This window comes from Oncorhynchus tshawytscha, linkage group LG33 (genome assembly GCF_018296145.1).
Source record: "Oncorhynchus tshawytscha isolate Ot180627B linkage group LG33, Otsh_v2.0, whole genome shotgun sequence".
In the NCBI taxonomy this organism is placed as follows: Eukaryota; Metazoa; Chordata; class Actinopteri; order Salmoniformes; family Salmonidae; genus Oncorhynchus; species Oncorhynchus tshawytscha.
Window position 1 is genome coordinate 17332043 of NC_056461.1, and position 22515 is coordinate 17354557.

At 40.6% G+C, this 22515-nt stretch overlaps 1 protein-coding gene across 2 annotated transcripts; it reads right to left on the reverse strand.

Moving 5' to 3' along the window:
- Positions 1-463: 463 nt before the first annotated feature.
- On the reverse strand, positions 464-17052 carry LOC112230559 (probable global transcription activator SNF2L2). 2 transcript variants are annotated; one of them, XM_024396834.2, is made up of 7 exons: positions 16757-17052; positions 16493-16680; positions 4117-4352; positions 3363-3468; positions 1936-2037; positions 1657-1795; positions 464-1402 (listed from the first exon to the last, which is right to left on the reverse strand). In XM_024396834.2, exons 1-7 carry the CDS (start codon positions 16884-16886, stop codon positions 1266-1268), a joined length of 1038 nt encoding a protein of 345 aa, XP_024252602.2. In that variant the 5' UTR covers positions 16887-17052; the 3' UTR covers positions 464-1265. The 2 variants fall into 2 exon arrangements, with proteins under 2 accessions (XP_024252602.2, XP_024252603.1); XM_024396835.2 differs by having other exon boundaries at positions 16493-16618; positions 16757-16842.
- Between the last annotated feature and the right edge of the window lie 5463 nt (positions 17053-22515).

Genomic DNA, 22515 nt, shown 5'->3' on the forward strand with positions numbered 1-22515 from the left:
GCATTCAACGTTATTTCAATGTTGATAAAGAAAGATGCAAGAGATTCAGACACATTTTACATCACATCATATACTTTCCTCAGAGAGAGTGACATATAATAGCCCAAATACAGTTAATTTTTCTTTCTCGCCTCTCCTGGCTGAGACTATACAAGCGTAGCGGATGGCTAAGTGCATTGCTACAGCATTGTCCTACATATAAAAATAGTAATAAGCATAAGAATGGGTACAACCAGATTTACAATTTAAACAACATAAACATATTAATACTGTATAATCAGTCCTTGGGGTATAGAATATGTTTCTGCTGGCTACACTGATGTCTTGCCTTTCTTTTTACACAAAGAAGAACTGTAGCGACTTATACACAAACTTCTTCATGCCAGAATCGGGGTACCAGCGGGTTGCTTTTTCTTGCCAAAAAAAAAAGAGAGAAACAAAAAAAAAGACTTCAACACAAATCCATACTGTCTCCTGCTGGGAGAGCTCTCTTTTTTTCTCTTTCATGTTTGTCACCTGGGACTTGCTAGTTGCCACTCTAAGCCAAACTCAAAAAGACGCAAAATAATACAAAAAGCCCATGAATATAAAGTATAGAACTTACACCTGAAGTGATACAACTTTATCTGTTTGTAACTGCTTATTAAGTTTGAAGTCAACGTTGGTGGTCAGGTCGTTCAGAATACACAATATTGTTCAAATACACTTCCCCTATTTGGAGTTTTATTACAGAATCAAATTTCATTTTAAATCCACACATTTTGAGTGTCCATCCTGGTCATATTGAAGAGCTGACCAACCATGTTCTGACATCTCCCATACCTGTACACAACACATAGAGATGTTATCAACAGGCACCACTCTCTGAGGGTGGTCTCCGTCTCAGCAGAAATACATTCTAATTTCACACATACAGTAATAACACGTTCAAATAAATAAACAACTAATGTAAAAAGAGTGGAGAGATATCCTCTGGTAAAGCATTAAGGATACACACAGTAGCTTTCATATGAAGACCGAGGGAGCAACATCATTAAAAAAAAATCCAAAATAATAGTAAAAGGAGATGAACATTTGAGGCTGCATTAATTACTTGAGGACCAACATAATTAGTTATGTACATTCCTTTGAGTAGCTTTCTTGACTTGAGATGAGACAAACCTGTTGCAAGGTGAGCAAATGAATAAGCTGCAACGCAAAACAGTCACAGTGGATAGAAAGAAAGAGGATAAGGAGGATAAATGAACTAGCGTTGGTCCTACAGGTCAACCCTCATCTTTAGCTGTATTGTCCTCCAGATCCTCATCGCTGTCTACATCACTGTAGACTGTCTTCTTGACCTTCGTCTTTCTGCTTCTCTCCTCCTTCATCCTCTGTTTCCCCTGCTTTGTTGCCATTTTCACTGAAACGAGAGGATTAAGAAAGGAACAAAAGAGAGTTGAAGGCACTAGTTTGCCATTTACTTTTTATAATGACAACCAGATATTAGTTTGTCCTGTCATTGATCTTTGTGAAAATAAATAATTTCAAGCTACTCAAAATCTAAATAATGTTGCTTGATAACTTGGGTGAGTGAAAGTGAAAAATGTCTTGATCTTGATCTTCTCATTGTGTTTTCACAGAGTTTATTTTGAGGTCACAATGGCTGGGTCTCACCTGCTGATGAAACCAACTGATTGTCTCGACCTCCGTCATCACGGATGGCAGTGCTGTCCTGTTTCACCTCATCATCAATGACAATCCTTTGTCGTGCACTCTCAAACACAGACTTGAGAACAATCGAGTCCTCAAATATCTATGGCAAACACACACAACATTAACCAAATTAGCCTCTCACAATCATTAGCTGGGGGCATCATGGTATGTGGATTTAATGTAGAACCATAGGCAGTGACATGAATTCCAGTGGCCCTAGGGCACATCCCCGAGGCACACCTGAGATCCCTCCAGGTTGAAGGTCTGGGCGTTGTGACACAGCAGTATGATGTCTTTCTCCAGATCTCCCACACTCCTGTACTTATGATTGCGCACACGCTCCTACAAAAAACAACACATGGTCAGAAAACATGTATGCTCATAAATACAGTGTATATTAGTACCTGAATCCAACATCATAGAAAAGTTTGCTCAGATGAAGATGGAATATGCTGAATTGACACATGAAAGGCTAGCACTGCCATCTGTGACTTTGTTAACAGGCCTAGGTCCAGTTGGTATGTGGGAAGATTTGTGGGTCAATCTGGTGGGTTAATGTTGAGATTTGGTAGTGAGCAACCAGAAGGCTGATTGGTGGGTTGGTTCTGCGCTGAATTGGTATGTGGTAAGATGTGGGTGGGTTGGTGTCGTGCTGAGTCTATAGATTGCGGTGTAGAGCAGGGGTGCCCAATCTAGGGGGTGTGCCCAATCTAGGGGGTGCGCCCCCCGCGCCAATGTTTCCTGTTGGGGCTTGAGTCCTGACATATTTTTTTTAGGGGGGAGAATGATCAAAATAATATATATCTACAGTACCAGTCAAAAGTTTGGACACCTTCTCATTCAAGGGTTTTTCTTTATTTTTTCTATGTTCTACGTTGTAGAATAATAGTGAAGACATCAAAACTATGAAATAAAACATATTGAATCATGTAGTTACCAAGAAAGTGTTAAACAAATCCAAATATGTTTTATATTTTAGATTCTTCAAAGTAGCCACCCTTTGCCTTGATGACAGCTTTGCACACTCTTGGCATTCTCTCAACCAGCTTCACCTGGGATGCTTTTCCAACAGTCTTGAAGGAGTTTCTACATATGCTGAGCACAGCTGTCATCAAGGCAAAGGGTGGCTACTTTGAAGAAGCTCAAATATAAAATATATTTGGATTTGTTAAACACTTTCTTGGTTACTACATGATTCCATAGGTGTTATTTCATAGTTGTGATGTCTTCACTATTATTCTACAATGTTAAAAACAGTTGCAAATAAAGAAAATCCCTGGAATGAGTAGGTGTGCCCAAATATAAATACAGGTGCATAATAAGAGATAATAATTCAATGTGATGCTGTTATAGGTTATATAAAATGCAATATGAACAGAAAATGGTGTGTTCCCAAATCTCTGCATTTAATTGGAATTACTTTTTAAGATGGCTACCTGTTCTACACAAAAAGTCAGGCTATTTGCATTAAAATAGCCTACTGTTTTTGTGGAGGCCTGTAATTCCAATTCATTGTGATGCTGTTATGAACTATGAAGGGTTATATCAAATGCAATATGAAAATGTAAAATGCTATGTATTTGTGTCTAATTTGATCAAATGTTAAACAGGGGACCCTGTGTGAAAAAGGTTGGGAATCTCTGATGTAGAGGGTCCACTGAGCCTACCCTGATCCTCCTGAAGTCCACAGGCTTTCGGATCAGCTCGTAGTACTCTGACACCTCCTTCCTTGAAGGCAGTTGGATGAAGCCTTTGCTGATCTGACGGCCCAACCTGGAAGCATTTAGCACAGGCTCTGTTACGGACCAAAAACACACAGACCTCTCCAGACAATAGTATGTGATTTGTTTCAAATGCTTTCAGGGTTTGATTGAGCCTGCCTGGAGTGGCAGATTGGCCAGATTTAGTTCCATTGTGCCAATCAAGTGCAGCCAAAGTATTTGAAAGAAAACACACTAGGTCAGATAGATAGATAGATAGATAGATAGATAGATAGATAGATAGATAGATAGATAGATAGATAGATAGATAGATAGATAGATAGATAGATAGATAGATAGATAGATAGATAGATAGATAGATAGATAGATAGATAGATAGATAGATAGATAGATAGATAGATAGATAGATAGATAGATAGATAGATAGATAGATAGATAGATAGATAGATAGATAGATAGATAGATAGATAGATAGATAGATAGATAGATAGATAGATAGATAGATAGATAGATAGATAGATAGATAGATAGATAGATAGATAGATAGATAGATAGATAGATAGATAGATAGATAGATAGATAGATAGATAGATAGATAGATAGATAGATAGATAGATAGATAGATAGATAGATAGATAGATAGATAGATAGATAGATAGTTTTTATAGATATATTTTACATCTAAGTAATTTAATCTCACCCATCTTTGTAGTTGATGACCATATCCACCAGTGTGCTCAGCTGCTTGGTGAGCTCGGGGGGGTTGGGGAGCAGCTTCTCCGCCGGAGGTCGTCCCCGGCGCTTTTTGACCTTTTCTCCTTCAGCCTCCTGGCCGGAGTCTCGTGACTCTAAGTCTTTGTTGCCGTGGTGATCACCTTTCCGTTTCTTCAGGCTGATGTCCTCTTCCATGTCCTCCAAGACCCCGTTCTCCTCCACCTTGAGGAGGAGGAAGAAGTTCTCAGAATTCAAAGATGACTGCAATATACTTATACATTAAAACTGAAAATAGTTCACAAATAGTAAGATAAATTATTGGTGTATAGGTCTATTGAGGTCATCTTTGACTTCTGGGACTTTATTTTTGTCAAAATCTGTTTGTGTAAACAATTTAAATCTCATTTGGTACTTGCTCCCAGACAAACGAAACAACTTCTTTGCTTGCATTGAGGTCAATACAGTGCCACCAACAAGGCCCGCTACCAAAAGCTGCGGCCTCTCCTTCACCGCAGCCAATGTGAGTAAAAAATTTTAATGTGTTAACCCTCGCAAGGCTGCCTGCCCAGACGGCATCCAGACGGCATCCATACGGCATCCCTAGCCACGTCCTCAGAGCATCCACAGACAAGCAGGTGTGTTTACGGACCTATTCAATCAATCCCTATCCCAGTCTGCTGTTCCCACATGCTTCAAGAGGGTCACCATTGTTCCTGTTCCCAAGTAAGCAAAGGTAACTGAGCTAAACGACTATCGCCCCGTAGCACTAATTTCCGTCATCATGAAGTGTTTTGAGAGACTAGAATGCTGTTTATCGACCACAGCTCAGCATTTAACACCATAGTACACTCCAAACTCGTCATTAAGCTCGAGACCCTGGGTCTCGACCCCGCCCTGTGCAACTGGGTCCTGGACTTTCTGACGGGACACCCCCAGGTGGTAAGGGCATCTCCACCCCGCTGATCCTCAACACTGGGGCCCCACAAGGGTGCATTCTCAGCCCTCTCCTGTACTCCCTGTTCACCCATGACTGTGTGGCCATACACACCTCCAACTCAATCATCAAGTTTACAGACGACACTACAGTGGTAGGCTTGATTACCAACAACGACGAGACGGTCTACAGGGAGGAGGTGAGGGCTCTCGGGGTGTGGTGTCAGGAAAATAACCTCACACTCAATCTCAACAATACAAAGGAGATGATCGTGGCCTTCAGGAAACAGCAGAGGGAGCACCCCCCTATTCATGTCGATGGAACAGTAGTGGAGAAGATGGAAAGTTTTAATTTCCTTGGCGTACACATCACGGACAAACTGAAATGGTCCACCCACACAGACAGCGTGGTGAATAAAGGGGAGGCTTGCAAGCCGAAGAACACCATCCCACCCATGAAGCACGGGGGTGGCAGCATCATGGTGTGGGGGTGCTTTGCTACATGAGGGACTGGTGCACTTCACAAAACAGATGGCATCATGAAGAATTGAAAATTATGTGGATATATTGAAGCAACATCTCAAGACATCAGTTAAAGCTTGGTTGCAAATGGGTCAAATAAGTGCACCAGTCCCTCCTGCTGCAAAGCACCCACACAACATGATGCCACCACCCCCGTGCTTCACGGTTGGGATGGTGTTCTTCGGCATGCAAGCCTACCCCTTTTTCCTCCAAACATAACGATGGTCATTATGGCCTAACAATTCTATTTTTGTTTCATCAGACCAGAGAAAATTTCTCCAAAATGTACGATCTTTGTCCCCATGTGCAGTTCCAAACCATAGTTTGGCTTTTTTATGGTGGTTTTGGAGCAGTGGCTTCCTCCTTGCTGAGCGGCCTTTCAGGTTATGTCAATATAGGACTCGTTTTACAGTGGATATAGATACTTTTGTACTTGTTTCCTCCTTTATCTCTAGGAGACAGAACGCGTCTCCTTTCTGAGCAGTATGATGGCTGCGTGGTCCCATGGTGTTTATACTTGCGTACTATTGTTTCTACAGATGAACGTGGTACCTTCATGCATCTGGAAATTGCTCCCAAGGATGAACCAGACTTGTAGAGGTCTACATTTTTTTCTGTTGATTTTCCCATGACGTCAAGCAAAGAGACAGTTTGAAGGTAGACCTTGAAATACATCCACAGGTACACCTCCAATTGACTCAAATGATGTCTAAAGCCATGACATCACTTTCTGGAATTTTCCAAGCTATTTAAAGGCACAGTCAACATAGTGTATGTAAACTTCTGACCCACTGGAATTGTGATATAGTGAATTAAATGTGAAATTATCTGTCTGTTTATTTATTTTTATTTCACCTTTATTTAACCAGGTAGGCAAGTTGAGAACAAGTTCTCATTTACAATTGCGACCTGGCCAAGATAAAGCAAAGCAGTTCGACACATACAACAACACAAAGTTACACATGGAGTAAAACAAACATACAGTCAATAATACAGTACAAAAATAAGTCTATATACAAAGTGAGCAAATGAGGTGAGATAAGGGAGGTAAAGGCAAAAAAAGGCCATGGTGGCGAAGTAAATACAATATAGCAAGTAAAACACTGGAATGGTAGATTTGCAGTGGAAGAATATGAAAAGTAGAGATATAAATAATGGTGTGCAAAGGAGCAAAATAAATAAATAAATCAATTCAGTAGGGGGAGAGGTAGTTGTTTGGGCTAAATTATAGATGGGCTACGTACAGGTGCAGTAATCTGTGAGCTGCTCTGACAGCTGGTGCTTAAAGCTAGTGAGGGAGATACAGTGGGGCAAAAAAGTATTTAGTCAGCCACCAATTGTGCAAGTTCTCCCACTTAAAAAGATGAGAGGCCTGTAATTTTCATCATAGGTACACTTCAATTATGACAGACACAATGAGAGAAAAAAATCCAGAAAATCACATTGTAGGATTTTTAATGAATTTATTTGCAAATTATGGTGGAAAATAAATATTTGGTCAATAACAAAAGTTTATCTCAATACTTTGTTATATCCCCTTGTTGGCAATGACAGAGGTCAAAACATATTCTGTAAGTCTTCACAAGATGTTCACACTGTTGCTGGTATTTTGGCCCATTCCTCCATGCAGATCTCCTCTAGAGCAGTGATATTTTGGGGCTGTTGCTGGGCAACACAGACTTTCAACTCCCTCCAAAGATTTTCTATGGGGTTGAGATCTGGAGACTGGCTAGGCCACTGCTATGGTGACCAGCGAGCTGACATAAGGGGGGACTTTACCTAGCAGGGTCTTGTAGATGACCCGGAGCCAGTGGGTTTGGCGACAAGTATGAAGCGAGGGCCAGCCAACGAGAGCGTACAGGTCGCAGTGGTGGGTAGTATATGGGGCTCTGGTGACAAAATGGATGGCACTGTGATAGACTGCATCCAATTTATTGAGTAGGGTATTGGAGGCTATTTTGTAAATGACATTGCTGAAGTCGAGGATCGGTAGGATGGTCAATTTTACAAGGGTATATTTGGCAGCATGAGTGAAGGATGCTTTGTAAAAAATAGGATGTAATAGGAAGCCAATTCTAGATTTAACTTTGGATTGGAGATGTTTGATGTGAGTCTGGAAGGAGGGTTTACAGTCTAACCAGACACCTAGGTAAACAATTGTAAAAATTACTTGTGTCATGCACAAAGTCGATGTCCTAACCGATTTGCCAAAGCTAGTTTCTTAACAAGATACTTGTGGAGTGGTTAAAAAACAAGTTTTAATGACTCCAAACTAAGTGTATGTAAACCTCCGACTTCAACTGTACATTTGCTGAAGCATTATGATAACTCAGCGACACAATGGTAAGCATTAACTGAGCTGGGCTTGTCTCAATGGAGCCTTAAAACGCTTTGAAAGGATCCATGAACCCAAATTATTCTGGTGGGTCCAATCCTCCCTATAAAACATATTTTGTTTCCAAAAGGTATCGAAATTGTCAACAAACGTTGCACACATTAAGCTGCAATAATCACATAGCCAGTTGTGAAGAGAAAGAATCCTGCAATAGCGTTCAATGTCACGATTCAGAGAGGGCACAGGGCCAGATATGGTCTTTTATTAGTGTCTATCAGAGAATCAATCAGCTCTTTAAAATTCAGTTTCAACTGTTCAGAGCTGCCCTTCATAAGGACATTAAAACCCACATGCACTACGATAGAATCGATTTCCTTGTCCTGGCCTAGAACATTCGGGAGCAGCTTAGTAATGTAATTTACTCAAGCTCCAGGATAGGACATTGTTTTTGCACCAGGAACAGTGACATTTCTTACCCTTGAGCGGCCCAAAATCACGGCTGGTGAGAAGGACAAGGAAATCCACCCACTCCCACGCTTCACAGGATTCTGAGAACCCTTTAAGGATGGGCGAGAGACAGGATAACTTGAGCCCGCGGCTTCTGGTGTAGGCCTCCGACAGATGGAGAAGCCCCGCTCGATTTGCCGCAGGGACAGATACCCCCAGAGACAAAGGTGCAGGAAGATCAGGCTCCAGAGCGGTGAAACTATTTGTTATTTGTATCTGCTCCGGGCCTCTCGTTGTTGATGGTCGCATCCTCCTCTTCCTGTGCTCTTTCAACTCTACTATTAGATGGGGGAGGAGAGGCAGGAGATGGCTCCCCTGGCAAACAAACTCCAGGCAACACTGGCCAGTCAGACAACGACAAGGCAGAGATGCATCCAACAAGTGAGAATGGCCTCTAGCCACCACTCTGCGTTTTCCTAAGTTTCTTACGTTGCGACTTGCTTGATCAAGGAAGTTCAATCTTCTAATCCTCCGCAAGTAAACAATTGCCATATTGGAACTCTGAGTGATCCAGTTTGTCCCGAAACAAAATGTAGTAGAATCAGCTTATACAGCACTGGAACCATTCATTTACTTCTCCAGACAAAAAGGAATCCATTGCAAACTCCTCTGGGACTAACTTTGTTAGCTTGTTGGCTAGTAGCTAGCTAGCTAAGGTTAGCGTCTCTGTCAAGCAGGCTTCAACCTGTCTGTTAAGTGATTCCGGGACAAGAAATAACGGTCCTAGTTGTTAAAAACGTGTTGTTTTTTGTCAAAAACAACAACAAAAATGACTGTTTCCAGAATACAGTGTTCAGCTGCGCAATCTCACCATTGGCCTCATGGTAAAATCCCTGAGCGGTTTCCTTCCTATTGGCAACTGAGATAAGATGGACGCGTGTATCTTTGTAGCGACTGGGTGTATTGATCCACCATCCAAAGTGTAATTAATAACATCACCATGCTCAAATGGATATTCAATATCTGCTTCTTCTTTTTTTACCCATCTACCAATAGGTGCCCTTCTTTGAAAGACATTGGAACACCTCCCTGTTGTTTGGGTTCAATCTGTATTTAAAATTCCCTGCTCGACTTAGGGACCTTACAGATAATTATATATCTGGGGTACAGAGATGGAGTAGTCATTCAAAAATCATGTTAAACACTCTTATTGTACACAGAAGGAGTCCATGCAATGTATTATGTGATGTGTTAAGCACATTTTTACTCCTCAACTTATTTAGGCTTATTTAGGGGTTGAATACTTATTGACTCAAGATATTTCAGCTTTTCATTTTTTATTCATATCTAAACATTTCGAAAAACATAATTCCACTCTGACATTATGGGGTATTGTGTGCAGGCCCGTGATACAAAAAATCTCAATTTAACCCGTTTTAAATTCAGGCTGTAACACATCAAAATGTGCAAAACGTTCCGAAGGCACTGTATATAAAACACAGACAAATAGCATTTTTGACTGCACTGGGCCTTTAACTTAGTTTGAGCTAAGGGATAGGTCAAAAGATGGCTGAGTTATTGACAACAAAAAAAGATTTTACTTGTCCAATTAAACTACTGTAAATTCACTACACAGTGGCCTATCACCTGTACCCAAATACCCGAGGTCCAATCCAGGACCCGGATCCAGAATTCTAAATAATGTCACGGGTCTGGGTCGGTTCTGATATGATTGTCACGGGTCTCTGGTATGTGTAATTTTAACTGACTTGTCCGGAAGGACCCATATAAATCTGAACGTGACTGCTGCCGTATAGAGCGAGAGAAATGGTATAATTTATGTTGCTGCACTTTGCTTTTCACGAGTGGCGTGTGTTGTTGTTGTTGGCCAATCATAAGTCATCAAAGTGGCAATAGGCTACAGTCAAAGAGCCTCCATGTGAGGCAACAGTTAGGAGATATCAAATCAATGTAAGATGGAATTAAAATAATGGAATTAAAGTTAACCTCTTGAAGCTAGGGCGCACTATTTTTATGTTTGGAAAAATAACGTTCCCAAAGTAAACAGCCTATTTCTCAGGACCGGATGCTAAAATATGCATATAATTGACAGATTAGGATAGAAAACACTGTCAAAATATTGTCTGTGAGTATAACAGAACTGATATTGCAGGCGAAACCCAATCAGGAAGTGCCACTTATTTTGAAACCCTTCTGTTCCTTTGCATGCCTATCCTCCATTTAAAGGGATTTCAACCAGATTCCTTTTTCTCTGGCTTCTCTAAGGTGTCAACAGTCTTTAGACATAGTTTCAGGCTTTTATTTTGAAAAATGAGCATGAAAGATCACATTGCGTAAGTGGTGGGGGCTCTCAGAGTGAGTCTTTGCACTACAGAGTAAAGCCGCCATTGTTCCTCCCGCTGTTATTGAAAAACCTACACACTCGGTTGATATATTATCAAATATATATTTTAAAAACTACCTGAGGAATGATTATAAAAACGTTTGACATGTTTCTGTGGACATTATGAAGACTATTTGGAATTTCCGTCTGCTTGGTCGTGACCGCTCTTTCCTGGGTATAAAAATAATCTTTATGGAACAAAAGGAACAATTGTTGTGTCTCGTGAGTGAAAACATCCGAAGATCATCAAAGGTAAACGGTTAATTTGATTGCTTTTCTGATTTTCGTGACCAAGCTTCCTGATGCTAAGTGTACATAATGCTATGCTAGGCTATCGATAAACTTACACAAACGCTTGGATTGCTTTCGCTGTAAAGCATAATTTCAAAATCTGAGACGACAGGTGGATTAACAAAAGGCTAAACTGTGTTTGCAATATTGCACTTGTGATTTCATGAATATGAATATTTTTTAGTAATTTTATTTGACTGTTGCGCTATGCTATTCAGCGGTTGCTGACTAAAATGATCCCGCGACAGGGATTGGTAGCGTCAAGAAGTTAAAGGAGAATGATAGGATACAGTGACCAAGAGCCAACAGGTAGGCTACTTCCTATTCTGAAATAAGTTGTTGTTTGTAACAGTGTAGGATGAGAAAGCACATAAAGCCTCAATTAGCCTAGGTTGGTTTCTGTGTCTCATCTCCACTCACTCCTCCCTGTTCCCCACGTCACTCGCACACACTAACAGTAGCCTACACACACAGCAAGGCCCCTGCTAGAGCATTACCTCTACCTCCTCTCCATCGCGCTTTATCAGCTCCGGTTATTAAAGTAGCTTAAAAATAAACTTGTATATAAAATATAGACTTACTCCAGATTTTGTATTTAGATTCATTAATGAGGCAGGTAGCCTAGTAGTTAGAGAGTTGGGTCAGTAACTGAAAGATCAAATCCCTAAGCTGACAAGAAGTTAACCCACTCTTCCACAGTTGGCCATCATTGTAAATAAGAATTTGTTCTTAAATGACTTGCCTAGTTAAATAAATGTTTTTTAAAAAATGTTTTAAATGCACTGTACCTATTATTGCAGGTTAGCACATATGCTAATGATAACATCTTCTTCTCATGAACCATAAGTCAGATTGACTCCAGATGTGATATTCAATGAATTCGCCTCTAATGAATTTGAGAGTGATTAGTTGCTGCATTCAAAATCGGTCATGCTACACCACTAGATGGCACCATATGACACCATGGCTATAAGAAATGAACCGATGGATATGGGGCCTTGAAATTTTGGAAATCTGACCTGTTGCCTCCAATGCTTCCCACAGTTAAAACCCAGCAGCGTTGCAGTTCTTGACACAAACCAGTGTGCCAAAGCACCTACTACCATACCCAATTGAAAGGCACTTAAATATTTTGTCTTGTCCATTCTTTAGAGCATGGGTATAACTATTGCAACTAATACCTATTGAAAATTAATATTGATCAAGTGGACTTTGTCTCATGCAAATGAATGATATCTTTTAATCATGCAGACAGACAATGTGAAATATCGCTGAAAATATTTCACAAATCTTGACATAAACCATTAGTCAAAATACCAACCCCAGAATTGGTATATCAACTGAATACATTAAGTAATGACATTAAGAGTGATTACCAGCTGCATTCAAAGGTAACCAACCTACAACACTAGACTAAAGTCATCCTTGTGGTATTGATAGATAAACATGGTAATGATTTCACTGATTGCACATAAAGACAGTTCCTAAATGATAAAGTGCTTGCTTTGTTATCCAACTGAGCTTGTGTCCTTTCTGTCATCCTGTGAACCCCGTTCATTGCTGCTTGCAGCTATATTATAAATAAAATCTGGATGTATTGAATGTTCCATGTGGTCAATATTAAAAGGGCAGTTCATTTAATATAACAGGCTTTTAAAATATAATGTTTGTGCACAATTTCCACTTAAAATATTAAAAGATATGCAAAAGGGACTCATTTTCGTGGAACAACCCAAATATCAATATCTTTAGAAGAGAAAAAGCTCAAAAAGGTTAGAATGTAAAAATAAAAGAGTGTGAGTGTGTGAGTCTTGTGTGTATAAATGTGTGAGTGTTTGCGTGTGCACGCTCATATCCGTGTGGTTTCTGTGCAGCAGGGTTGCCTGTGTGTTTTTATCTCTCATAGCTGCAAATGTCTGCAGCAAGCAACTGCTGTATTTTACACAAAGGCAATTAAAGCCTAGATGTATGCATGCAGCAGCGCTTGTCTGGGCTGGAGGGGAGAGTGAGAGAAGAAGAGAGAGCGAGGAGAGAGAAAGGGGGAGTGAATATGTATTCACATTGGGGGTAATTCAGACCTGAGTTCCACATGCTTTATAATGGAACATTATTCCCTTTTTATGCACTTCTCTATCTATGTGTATTCTCACCTTGAACACAAAAGCATGAGGAAATGCATGTGACAGCCAGCCATTCGTTTGGGGTGGAGATAATAGAAATGGAGGTGTGGCAGAGGTGTGGCTACAGATATTTCTTATTCTGACCTCGGCTTAATTCCCTAATAATACCACCACCTTTTGACCCACTGGAATGGTGATACAGTGAACTATAAGTGAATAAACTGTCTGTAAACAATTGTTGGAAAAATGAATTGTGTCATGCACAACGAAGATGTCCTAACCGACTTGCCAAAAGTTTGTTAACTTCTTAGAACTACCCCTCCCCGGTTCCGGGAGATTTGTCATCAACTACACTAATTAGCATAACGCAACGGACAAAAAAATCTTACTAGAAAATATTCATATTCATGAAATCACAAGTGAAATATAGTGAAACACAGCTAAGCCTTTTGTTAATCACCCTGTCACCTCAGATTTTTAAATTATGCTTTTACAGCCAAAGCAAGACAAGCATTTGTGTAAGTTTATTGATAGTCTAGCATAGCATTATGTCCAGCTAGCAGCAGGAAGCTTGTTCACGAAAATCAGAAAAGCAATCAAATTCAATCGTTTACCTTTGAGGAGCTTCGGATGTTTTCACGTTTTCATGTTTTCATGTTTTCATGAGACTCCCAGTTAGACAGCAAATGTTCAGTTTGTTCCATAAAGATTATTTGTATAGCCGAAATACCTCCTTTTCTTGTTCACGTTTTGTTGAGAAATCCACCAGAAATTGCGGTCACGGCAACACTGAAAAAAAATACAAATTAGATCCATAATATCGACAGAAACATGGCAAATGTTTTTATAATCAATCCTCAAGGTGTTTTTCAAATATCTATTCGATAATATATCAACCAGGACAATTGGCTTTTCACTAGGAGCGAGAGGAACAATGGCCGCCTTTGTCTATTATGCACATATCACTCTGAGAGCCATCACCCGACCACTAACACAATGTTGTCGTTCACGCTCATTTTTCAAAATAAAAGCCTGAAACTATGTCTAGCGACTGTAGACACATTAGGGAAGCCATAGAAAAAGGAATCTGGTTGATATCCCTTTCAATGGTCAATAGGGATGCATAGGAACACAGAGGTTTCAAAATAAGAGTCACTTTCTGATTGGATTTTTCTCAGGCATGCAGGCCTGCAATATCAGTTCTGTTATACTTACAGACAATATTGTTACAGTTTTGGAAACTTTAGAGTGTTTTCTATCCTAAGCTGTCAATTATATGCATATTCTATTATCTGGTCCTGAGAAATAGCCCGTTTACTTTGGGAACGTTATTTTTCCAAAAATGAAAATAGTGCCCCCTAATCTTAAGAGGTTTTAAAAAGAAATGTGTGGAGTGGTTGAATAACTAGTTTTAGTCACTCCAACCTAAATGTATGTAAACTTCTGACTTCAACTGTACATTTTCTAAGTCTGAATTAGGCCCATTCAGCAGAGAATGAGGAATGCATGAGGGGAGGGGAGAAAGAGTGCCCCCTCTTCTTGAAGCCACAAAGTTCAAGGCCGAATGCGGTACTGCAGGCATTGTTTGCAGAAAACAGGATCCCTATTATCGTGAATGAGAAAATAGCAATCTTTGTGGTCAATCTTCATGTAAAATAAATACATAATCGAAGACTATGTTACCAATAATTGCTTCTATTACACAAGATGTATGTACTTGAATCGATTTATTTTAACATCTCACACAGAATAAGTTATAATGATGATTTATTTGTTAATGCCTGCCAGCAGTACCCAAGGTCGGCCTTCAACTTGAGATACTCAATGAGAGAGGGCAACACTAGGCTAGCCTGCAACGTAACTACAGGGACTAGCTCAAACTGCACGTTATGTATCAGTGAGAGTATCCATGAGACACCATCTTAACCAAATTCCTTGGCTTCAAATGCTCTATTGTAATCTTCACATAGGAATGAATGGTATCACGTGAGTGTACAAGCACTATGTTTTTTCCATGACATAGACTGACCATGTGAATCCTATGATCCCTTAATGATGTCACTTGTTAAATCCACTTCAATCAGTGTAGATGAAGGCGTGGAGACAGGTTAAAGAAGGATTGTTAAGCCTTGAGGCAATTGAGACTTGGATTGTGTATGTGTGTCATTTAGAGGGTGTAAGGGCAAGACAAAATATTTAAGTGTATGGTAGTAGGTGCCAGGCACACCGATTTGTGTCAAGAAGTTTCCCATGTGTATCAAGAATGGCCAACCACTCAAAGGACATCCAGCCAACTTGATCCAACTGTAGGAAGCATTGGAGTCAACATGCGCCAGCATCCCTGTGGACCTCTTTGGACACCTTGTAGAGTCCATGCACCGACAAATTGAGGTTGTTCTGAGGGGGTGCAACTCAATATTAGGAAGGTGTTCTTAATGTTTTGTACACTCAGTCATTGATGTAGGCTGGCCAATCTAACGAAAATATTGATGTATGAAATGAGTCATACAGCCACGCAGGCATGTAGACACATAGACACAGCACACCCACATGATATTATACTGTCTTAGCACATATCTACAACGACACAAAGATGAATGCGCATGTAACTGTATATTCATGCAAATATGTCGTCTGTGCTTATGAATACACATTCATATTTGGTCAACCGACACACACACACACACACACTCACACAGACGACCACAGTGGCCAAATAACCATTATCAATGGCGAAAAATCTGAATGACATTCCGACAGTGGAATATGCATGTACGTACACACCTACACACACAGTGAAAGCGAGAAAAGCATGCATAGAACAGAAATGATAGAGAGTGTCAAGAACAGTACAAAGGACAACAAAAGTCATCATGCTGATAATCTGTCAGCTTTAAATGGTCATCTTTGTAAAGCCCGGCAAACATTTCTCTACCGGGCTACAGGGATACAGAGTAATCCTGAAAGACGGGCATAACAGCTAAACACTGCCTTTGTATGCAAGTGTGAGTGTGTGTACAGTATTTGTTGCTCCATGCCTGTACCATCATCACCAAAAAAGCCTGCCTCTTCCTTCCCCTCCTCGACTGGAAAACGATACCCCCTCATCCGTTGCAGCTCACACCTACACACCCACACCCTCTACCTCTCACACACTCACACAGGCACCGTGCACACCTACACAGACGGACAGACACGCACACTCTCTCGTCTCCCTCTGTGCCGATCTGTGCGATGCAGCAGAATCCTATCCTGAGAATAAAGAGAGGGAGAGTGAAGAAAGAGAGTGAAAGAAGGAATAAATATTTACCTGGCTGCAGTCTGCAGTCTGTCTCTGTGGATCAGGATGGGTTGTAGCTGGATCGGCTGCAGCTGCAGCTGGAGGGGAGAGAATTAGCAAGCCAGCATAGCGGCGAGCTGCTAGCCTCTTCATCAGCTGATCACTCAAAGAGCAGGAACCCAGAAGGGGGGCAAGCATGCAGAAGAAAAAGAAAAGCACTAGGTTTTCATACACAAATCAATGGGTAGCTGATCAGGGGAAATAACAATGTCATAATAATAGTAGTCATCTCACTCTGGCTCAGTGTGGCGGGCTGCAGTAAGCATTTCTCTCCCTGTCCTCTCGCCTCTGCTGCAGTCTCATTCCTCTCAGTAAGGCCCCAAGCTCGTCTGCCTCTGCATGTTTTAATATCGACTGTCGCCATACGCCTTTTTTTCCAGATTCTGTTAAAGTTATCGGGTCCAGTTTTTTTTTCATGAATGATTTTTGCATTGCTTTTCAGCGTGGGGATAATACTCTGTGAAGGGTGGGGTGAGGGATAGATGAGATTCTAATGTGCATGTTACACACACACACGGCTCAGACTGCACACAAATAACTCAAGCTCAGTGCTGCCACGATGATGTCATGCTAGTGGTAATTTAGGTTTTTGGTCGCGTGTCCACGTGTGTGTAAAAACAATTTATTCTGTAGCTCTAATTCCTCTGCGGAACTCCACTGAGAAACCTGATGCCAACGTAGCTACAGAAAAAAATAAAAACAAGGGCTGGTGACCATTTACATAAAACATAAATTACCTTGTGGCCATGATGCTTGCAAAAAAGGTTCAAGGTCTGTCTGAACAGAAGGACCTGTTGATATGAACTCTGCAAAGGTCAGACATGGAAAGATTTTGATTTTGATCGGACTTACATTTCTCAGCAAAATCTTCATCATAATCATTGTCTTCACATTCAACAGCATGTGTCCTGATCCAGGAAGCTGCTATTCCAGACTGTCTGTGTCTGTGCTGCATAGATCATTACATCATTTGGCCAATAGCCACTTCAGGCTACAGGTCTTATTATTGCTCCATCTTGAAATTAGATATATATTTTTTTTATATATTTTTGTGTGGTAATAGTCCCCTTACGTGGTCCTGTCCTCACCTTAACAACAGGGGCGATTAAACAGGAAAAAGGAATTTGATGTGAGCAAGACGATCAATATCAAATCAATGTTGTGAAGAGTTGGTTTTATATAAAATATCGATTTGTGTGTATGAGTAACGTCGTCTAGACGTGTTCATTCCAGTGAGACAGAGATATCATTTTATTTTTATCTCCCTGAGATCACCACTTGCTCAAAACAACATTTTCCACTGCTGCTTGTTACCATAGCAACATCACATTTTGATTATGGACCTCATAGGCACTAATGTATTCCATCACTGAGCTGGGGAATCACACGCTCAAGGAGGCCTGAAGACAACCATAAAAGAACCAAATGTACATGATTTCAGACAACGATAATATTACATGTTTCACACACATTCGGGATCTGAGAAGACACACACAAGCACTCACTCACACACACACACACAAACACAGACACACACAAGTCAATCACAACCAATTACAGATCTTCTCTCACCACACTCCCTAGACCCCCTCAAACACCTCACCCTAAAGACTTCAAAATGTTAAGAGTTTACAAAGTCATCAAGGATCAGAGGAAGTTCACGTGAAAGTTTTATAGAGAGATTTTTTTCTTCTGAAGGAAAACTCTACAGACAGAAGTGGATGGAATGGGGGTCTGGTCCCCCTGGAGGACGGGGAGGATTGGGTAGCATGTAGTATTAGGCGGAGATGTAGAGCTGAGTCCTAAACGGCGTGCGTCCCTATACATAGGGACACAAAACTATGTAGCCCATATGGTTCTGATTAAAATAAGTGCACTACAGTGCACTTATTTTAATCAGAACCGTATGGGCTACATAGTTTTGTACTATATTCCTAATACTGTATATATGGAATAGGGTGCCATTTGGGACACAACCTAGGATGGAGATGAATGAGGAGTATCTGCTTCATCTAATTCAATCCCTCAGTTTTAACGATGGGAAACTGTATATCCCCCTAACTTATTTGCAAATGTTCAGACACATTTCACTGTTAGGGTGACACATTTCTCAGCATTTTGGAGAACAGTGGAAGGGATTGAATATGTCCTAGTGGGGGGGTCAGGCTGTCAGTTCTGGAGGAGGGATGGCAGTGCATGAGCTCACAGGCATAAGAGAATGTTTTGGAGAAGAAATTAGTCCCTGGAAATTGCGTACTGTGTCACATATGTGCAGATATCTGCACCACGTCACCGCTCTCTCTCGCTCTGCTGTGTGTGCATGATGTGCCTCTTGCTAGCTGTCACTCAATTGAAGAGGGACTGAAGCTCATTGGTTGAATTTGAATCGCTAGGGGGCTGGCCCAAGTGGGGGAAAATAGAGAGAAAATGGAGCAGTGCATCCAGAAAAACTGTCGCTTTCAAACTAGGGATTTCGTGGCAAATTGATGGAGGTAAGACAGTAATTCTGCTCATAGATAATGCATGTATGAACTACATAGTAACACACCCAGTCCAAAGCGGGAGGTTTAAAAAATACTTAGTAGTCGCCAAAGTTTCGGAGCATGTCTTTAAGAAATGCTGGAGGCCATGACTGAATTAAACCTGATTTGGTTTCGTGGGGTGTGGCTTGATGTGGGTACCTCGTGTATGTGTTCCAACGTGGTAAGAGTTAGCCAAATATTTTAGCTAAATAGCTACAGCCGGGTGATGTGCAACCGTGGCGAAGCTGGTTTGACTTTGGACAGCCTATCTCTGGGGATCGTTAGGGGCTGTCAATAAGTTACACAATGTAAATGGGACACTATTTTCATCTTAGTTGTCTCATTAAATGCTTTCAAAATTTGTATATGAATTTCCACAATTTATAGTTGTTTTTAAGATTTTTAAGTCATTGACATTTTGAGCTATTGCCCTTTTAGAATATTAGCCCATTTACATTGGGTAATTTACTGATGGTCCCTAAGTAGCTCCATAGGGATATCTAATGTCAAACCAAATTGACCATGGGCATTATGATTGGGTCAAGTGCAGCTGCACTCCGAATTGATAATTACATGTACCTGGGTGCTGCCAGCTGTGGGCAGGAATGAAAATAAACCCTGGGAAAACAGTTGCAGTACCCTTGATTCATTCATTCCGTGACATACCATTATTTCCTATCATCTCACAATTCTCCATTTTGGACGAGACTGACTTTATGACCAAAATTATCCTATTTACACGTTGTTGTACATTTTTACACTAGAATAAAAGTTTGACTCATATCGATGCCACATAGGCCATTTTCAAAATTAGGAGGTGTTTTTTTAGGGGCAGTCGCTCTTTAAAGCTAAAATCCTTAATTGAAACAATAGCAAAGCAGTCATCCCGTCTGTGTTTTGGCAAAAAGTTGAGGGATGGACCTGATACAGAGCTATGGATGCAAGAACTGAACTGTTTTAACTATGTTTGGAGGCTATTCAGTGTTTGTTTACGAACATTGGAGTAAAACAAGCTTGTATTTTGGGTTCTGATGGCATTTATAAGTCATATTCTTCAAGAATCAATAGGTTTACAGTATATCATTAATGAGTCCAAAAATGTATGTAGCAACTAAGGATTCCAAATTTAAGCGATCCATTTCATTGTCAGGGGTATGAGAGGGTAACAAGGTAGTCTAATTGGCTCCCCTGTGTTAACCGTGATTAGTTAATGTCAATGGGAGGTTTGCTTAAATGTTAGTGTTGCATTCTTACTTCAAGTTACATTGCTACAGAGTCGCCCTCAATCTCTATTAGCTTCTGAAGGAGAGAAACCAATTTAGACAACGACGATTAGGTGAGGGCTCCAGATTAATTGTTTGTTGTAGACAATACTACGGTACCCATTGGAAAACTTCTGTGAAAACCTACAACTGAGAGAAATGCTATGAGGAACATTCACAAAATATGATTGTTTGCTATGACTACTTCCTCACCTTCGAACCAAGGTGCATGAACAGAAGAGCAAACGGAAGAGAAGAAAATATTCAGCCTTCCTAGGAGGACAAAGGAATGGAATTCAAAAATGTGTTGGTTTTAATTAAAGAGAACCAGTTTTGAATTCCCTGCCGTTGTACTCCAAGAGGGGCTGAAAGTTTTGCCCACGAGGACCATTCACCAGCAGGTTCTGTTCCTCACACAGTGTGTTCCTCTGAATATGTTCAACCAGAAAGCTCCAGCTGGTGGCGCCAGGTACAAATATATCAACTTTACCCAGACCTGTCGGTCATGATGTACTGTTGTTCTACAGTATACAATGCCATCGGAAAGTATTCAGAACCCATTCACATTTTCCACCTTTTCGTATGTTACAGTCTTAATCTAAAATGGATGAAATTGTTATTTTCCATCAATCTACACGCAATAGCCCATAATGACCAAAGGTTTATTAAAAATAAAAAAGTGAAATATCACATTTACATAAGTATTCAGACCCTTTACTCAATACTTTGTTGAAGTACCTTTGGCAGCGATTACAGTCTCGAGTCCTCTTGGGTATGATGCTACAAGCTTGGCATGTAGGGATGGTGCCTGGTTTCCTCCTGACGTGAGTTCAATCTTGGTTTCGTCAGACCAGAGAATCTTGTTTCTCATGGTCTGAGAGTCCTTTAGGTGCCGTTTGGCAAACTCCAAGCAGGCTGTCATGTGCCTTTTACTGAGGAATGGCTTCTGTCTGGCCACTCTACCATAAAGGCCTGATTGGTGGAGTGCTGCAGAGATGGTTGAATTGAATTTACCACAGGTCTATTCCAATCAAGTTGTAGAAACATCATGGATGATCAATGGAAACAGAATGCACCTGAGCTCAATTTTGAGTCTCATAGCAAAGGGTCTGAATATTTCTGGAAATAAGTTCTGTTTTTATTTGTAAGACATTTGCAAGAACGTCAACAATTATTTTTTTCACTTTGTCGTCATTGGTCATTGTTCGTAGATTGATGAGGAACATTTTTTATTGAATGCATTTTAGAATAAAGCTGTAACGTAAGAAAATGTGAAATAAACTTAAATCAAATGTTTGTCACATGCGTCGAATACAACAGTGAAATTACAGTGAAATGCTGACTTACAAGCCGTTAACCAACAAATAAGTGTTAAGTAAAAAAATAGATAAGTAAAAAATAACAAGTAAAAGTAACAAATAATTAAAAAGCAGCAGTAAAATAACAATAGCAGGGCTATATACAGGGGTACAGAGTCAATGTGTGGGGGCACCGGTTAGTCGAGGTAATTGAGGTAATATGTACATGTAGGTAGGGTTAAAGTGACTATGCATAGATAATATATAGAGAAGCCTCTTGGACCTAGACTTGGAGCTCTGGTACCGCTTGCTGTGCAGTAGCAGAGAGAACAGTCTATGACTAGGGTGACTGGAGACTTAGACAATTTATAGGGCCTTCCTCTGACACCGCCTGGTATTGAGGTCCTGGATGGCAGGAAACTTGGCCCCAGTGATGTACTGGGCCGTACACACTACCCTCTGTAGTGCCTTGCGGTCAGAGGCCGAGCAGTTGCCATACCAGGCAGTGATGCAACATGGTACAGCTGGAGAACTTTTTGAGGATCTGAGGACCCATGCCAAATCTTTTCAGTCTCCTGAGGGGGAATACGTTTTGTCGTGCTCTCTTCACAACTGTCTTGGTGTGCTTGGACCATGATAGTTTGTTGGTGATGTGGACACCAAGGAACTCTCAACCTGCTCCACTATAGCCTCGTAGATGAGAATGGGAGTGTGCTCGGTCCTCCTTTTCCTGTAGTCCATAATCATCTCCTTTGTCTTGATCAAGCTTCCTGCCACATAATTACCTCAACTATGTACATAATTATTTGTTTTTCTTATATTTTTCTTATGTCTTATTTATTTGTATTATTTTAGCTATTTTCTTAAAACTGTATTGTTGGTTAAGGGCTTGTAAGTAAGCATTTCACTGT

Bases quoted from the DNA above. Each gene is read 5' to 3' on its own strand.
- LOC112230559 (XM_024396834.2), bottom strand. From the start codon at position 16,886: ATGGCGACAGTCGATATTAAAACATGCAGAGGCAGACGAGCTTGGGGC. The intron at 16,681-16,756 runs GTGAGATGACTA...ATGAAAACCTAG, and splicing joins GCCCGCCACACTGAGCCAGA to TGCTTTTCTTTTTCTTCTGC. The intron at 2,038-3,362 runs GTAGGCTCAGTG...TGTTTTTTGTAG, and splicing joins TGGACTTCAGGAGGATCAGG to GAGCGTGTGCGCAATCATAA.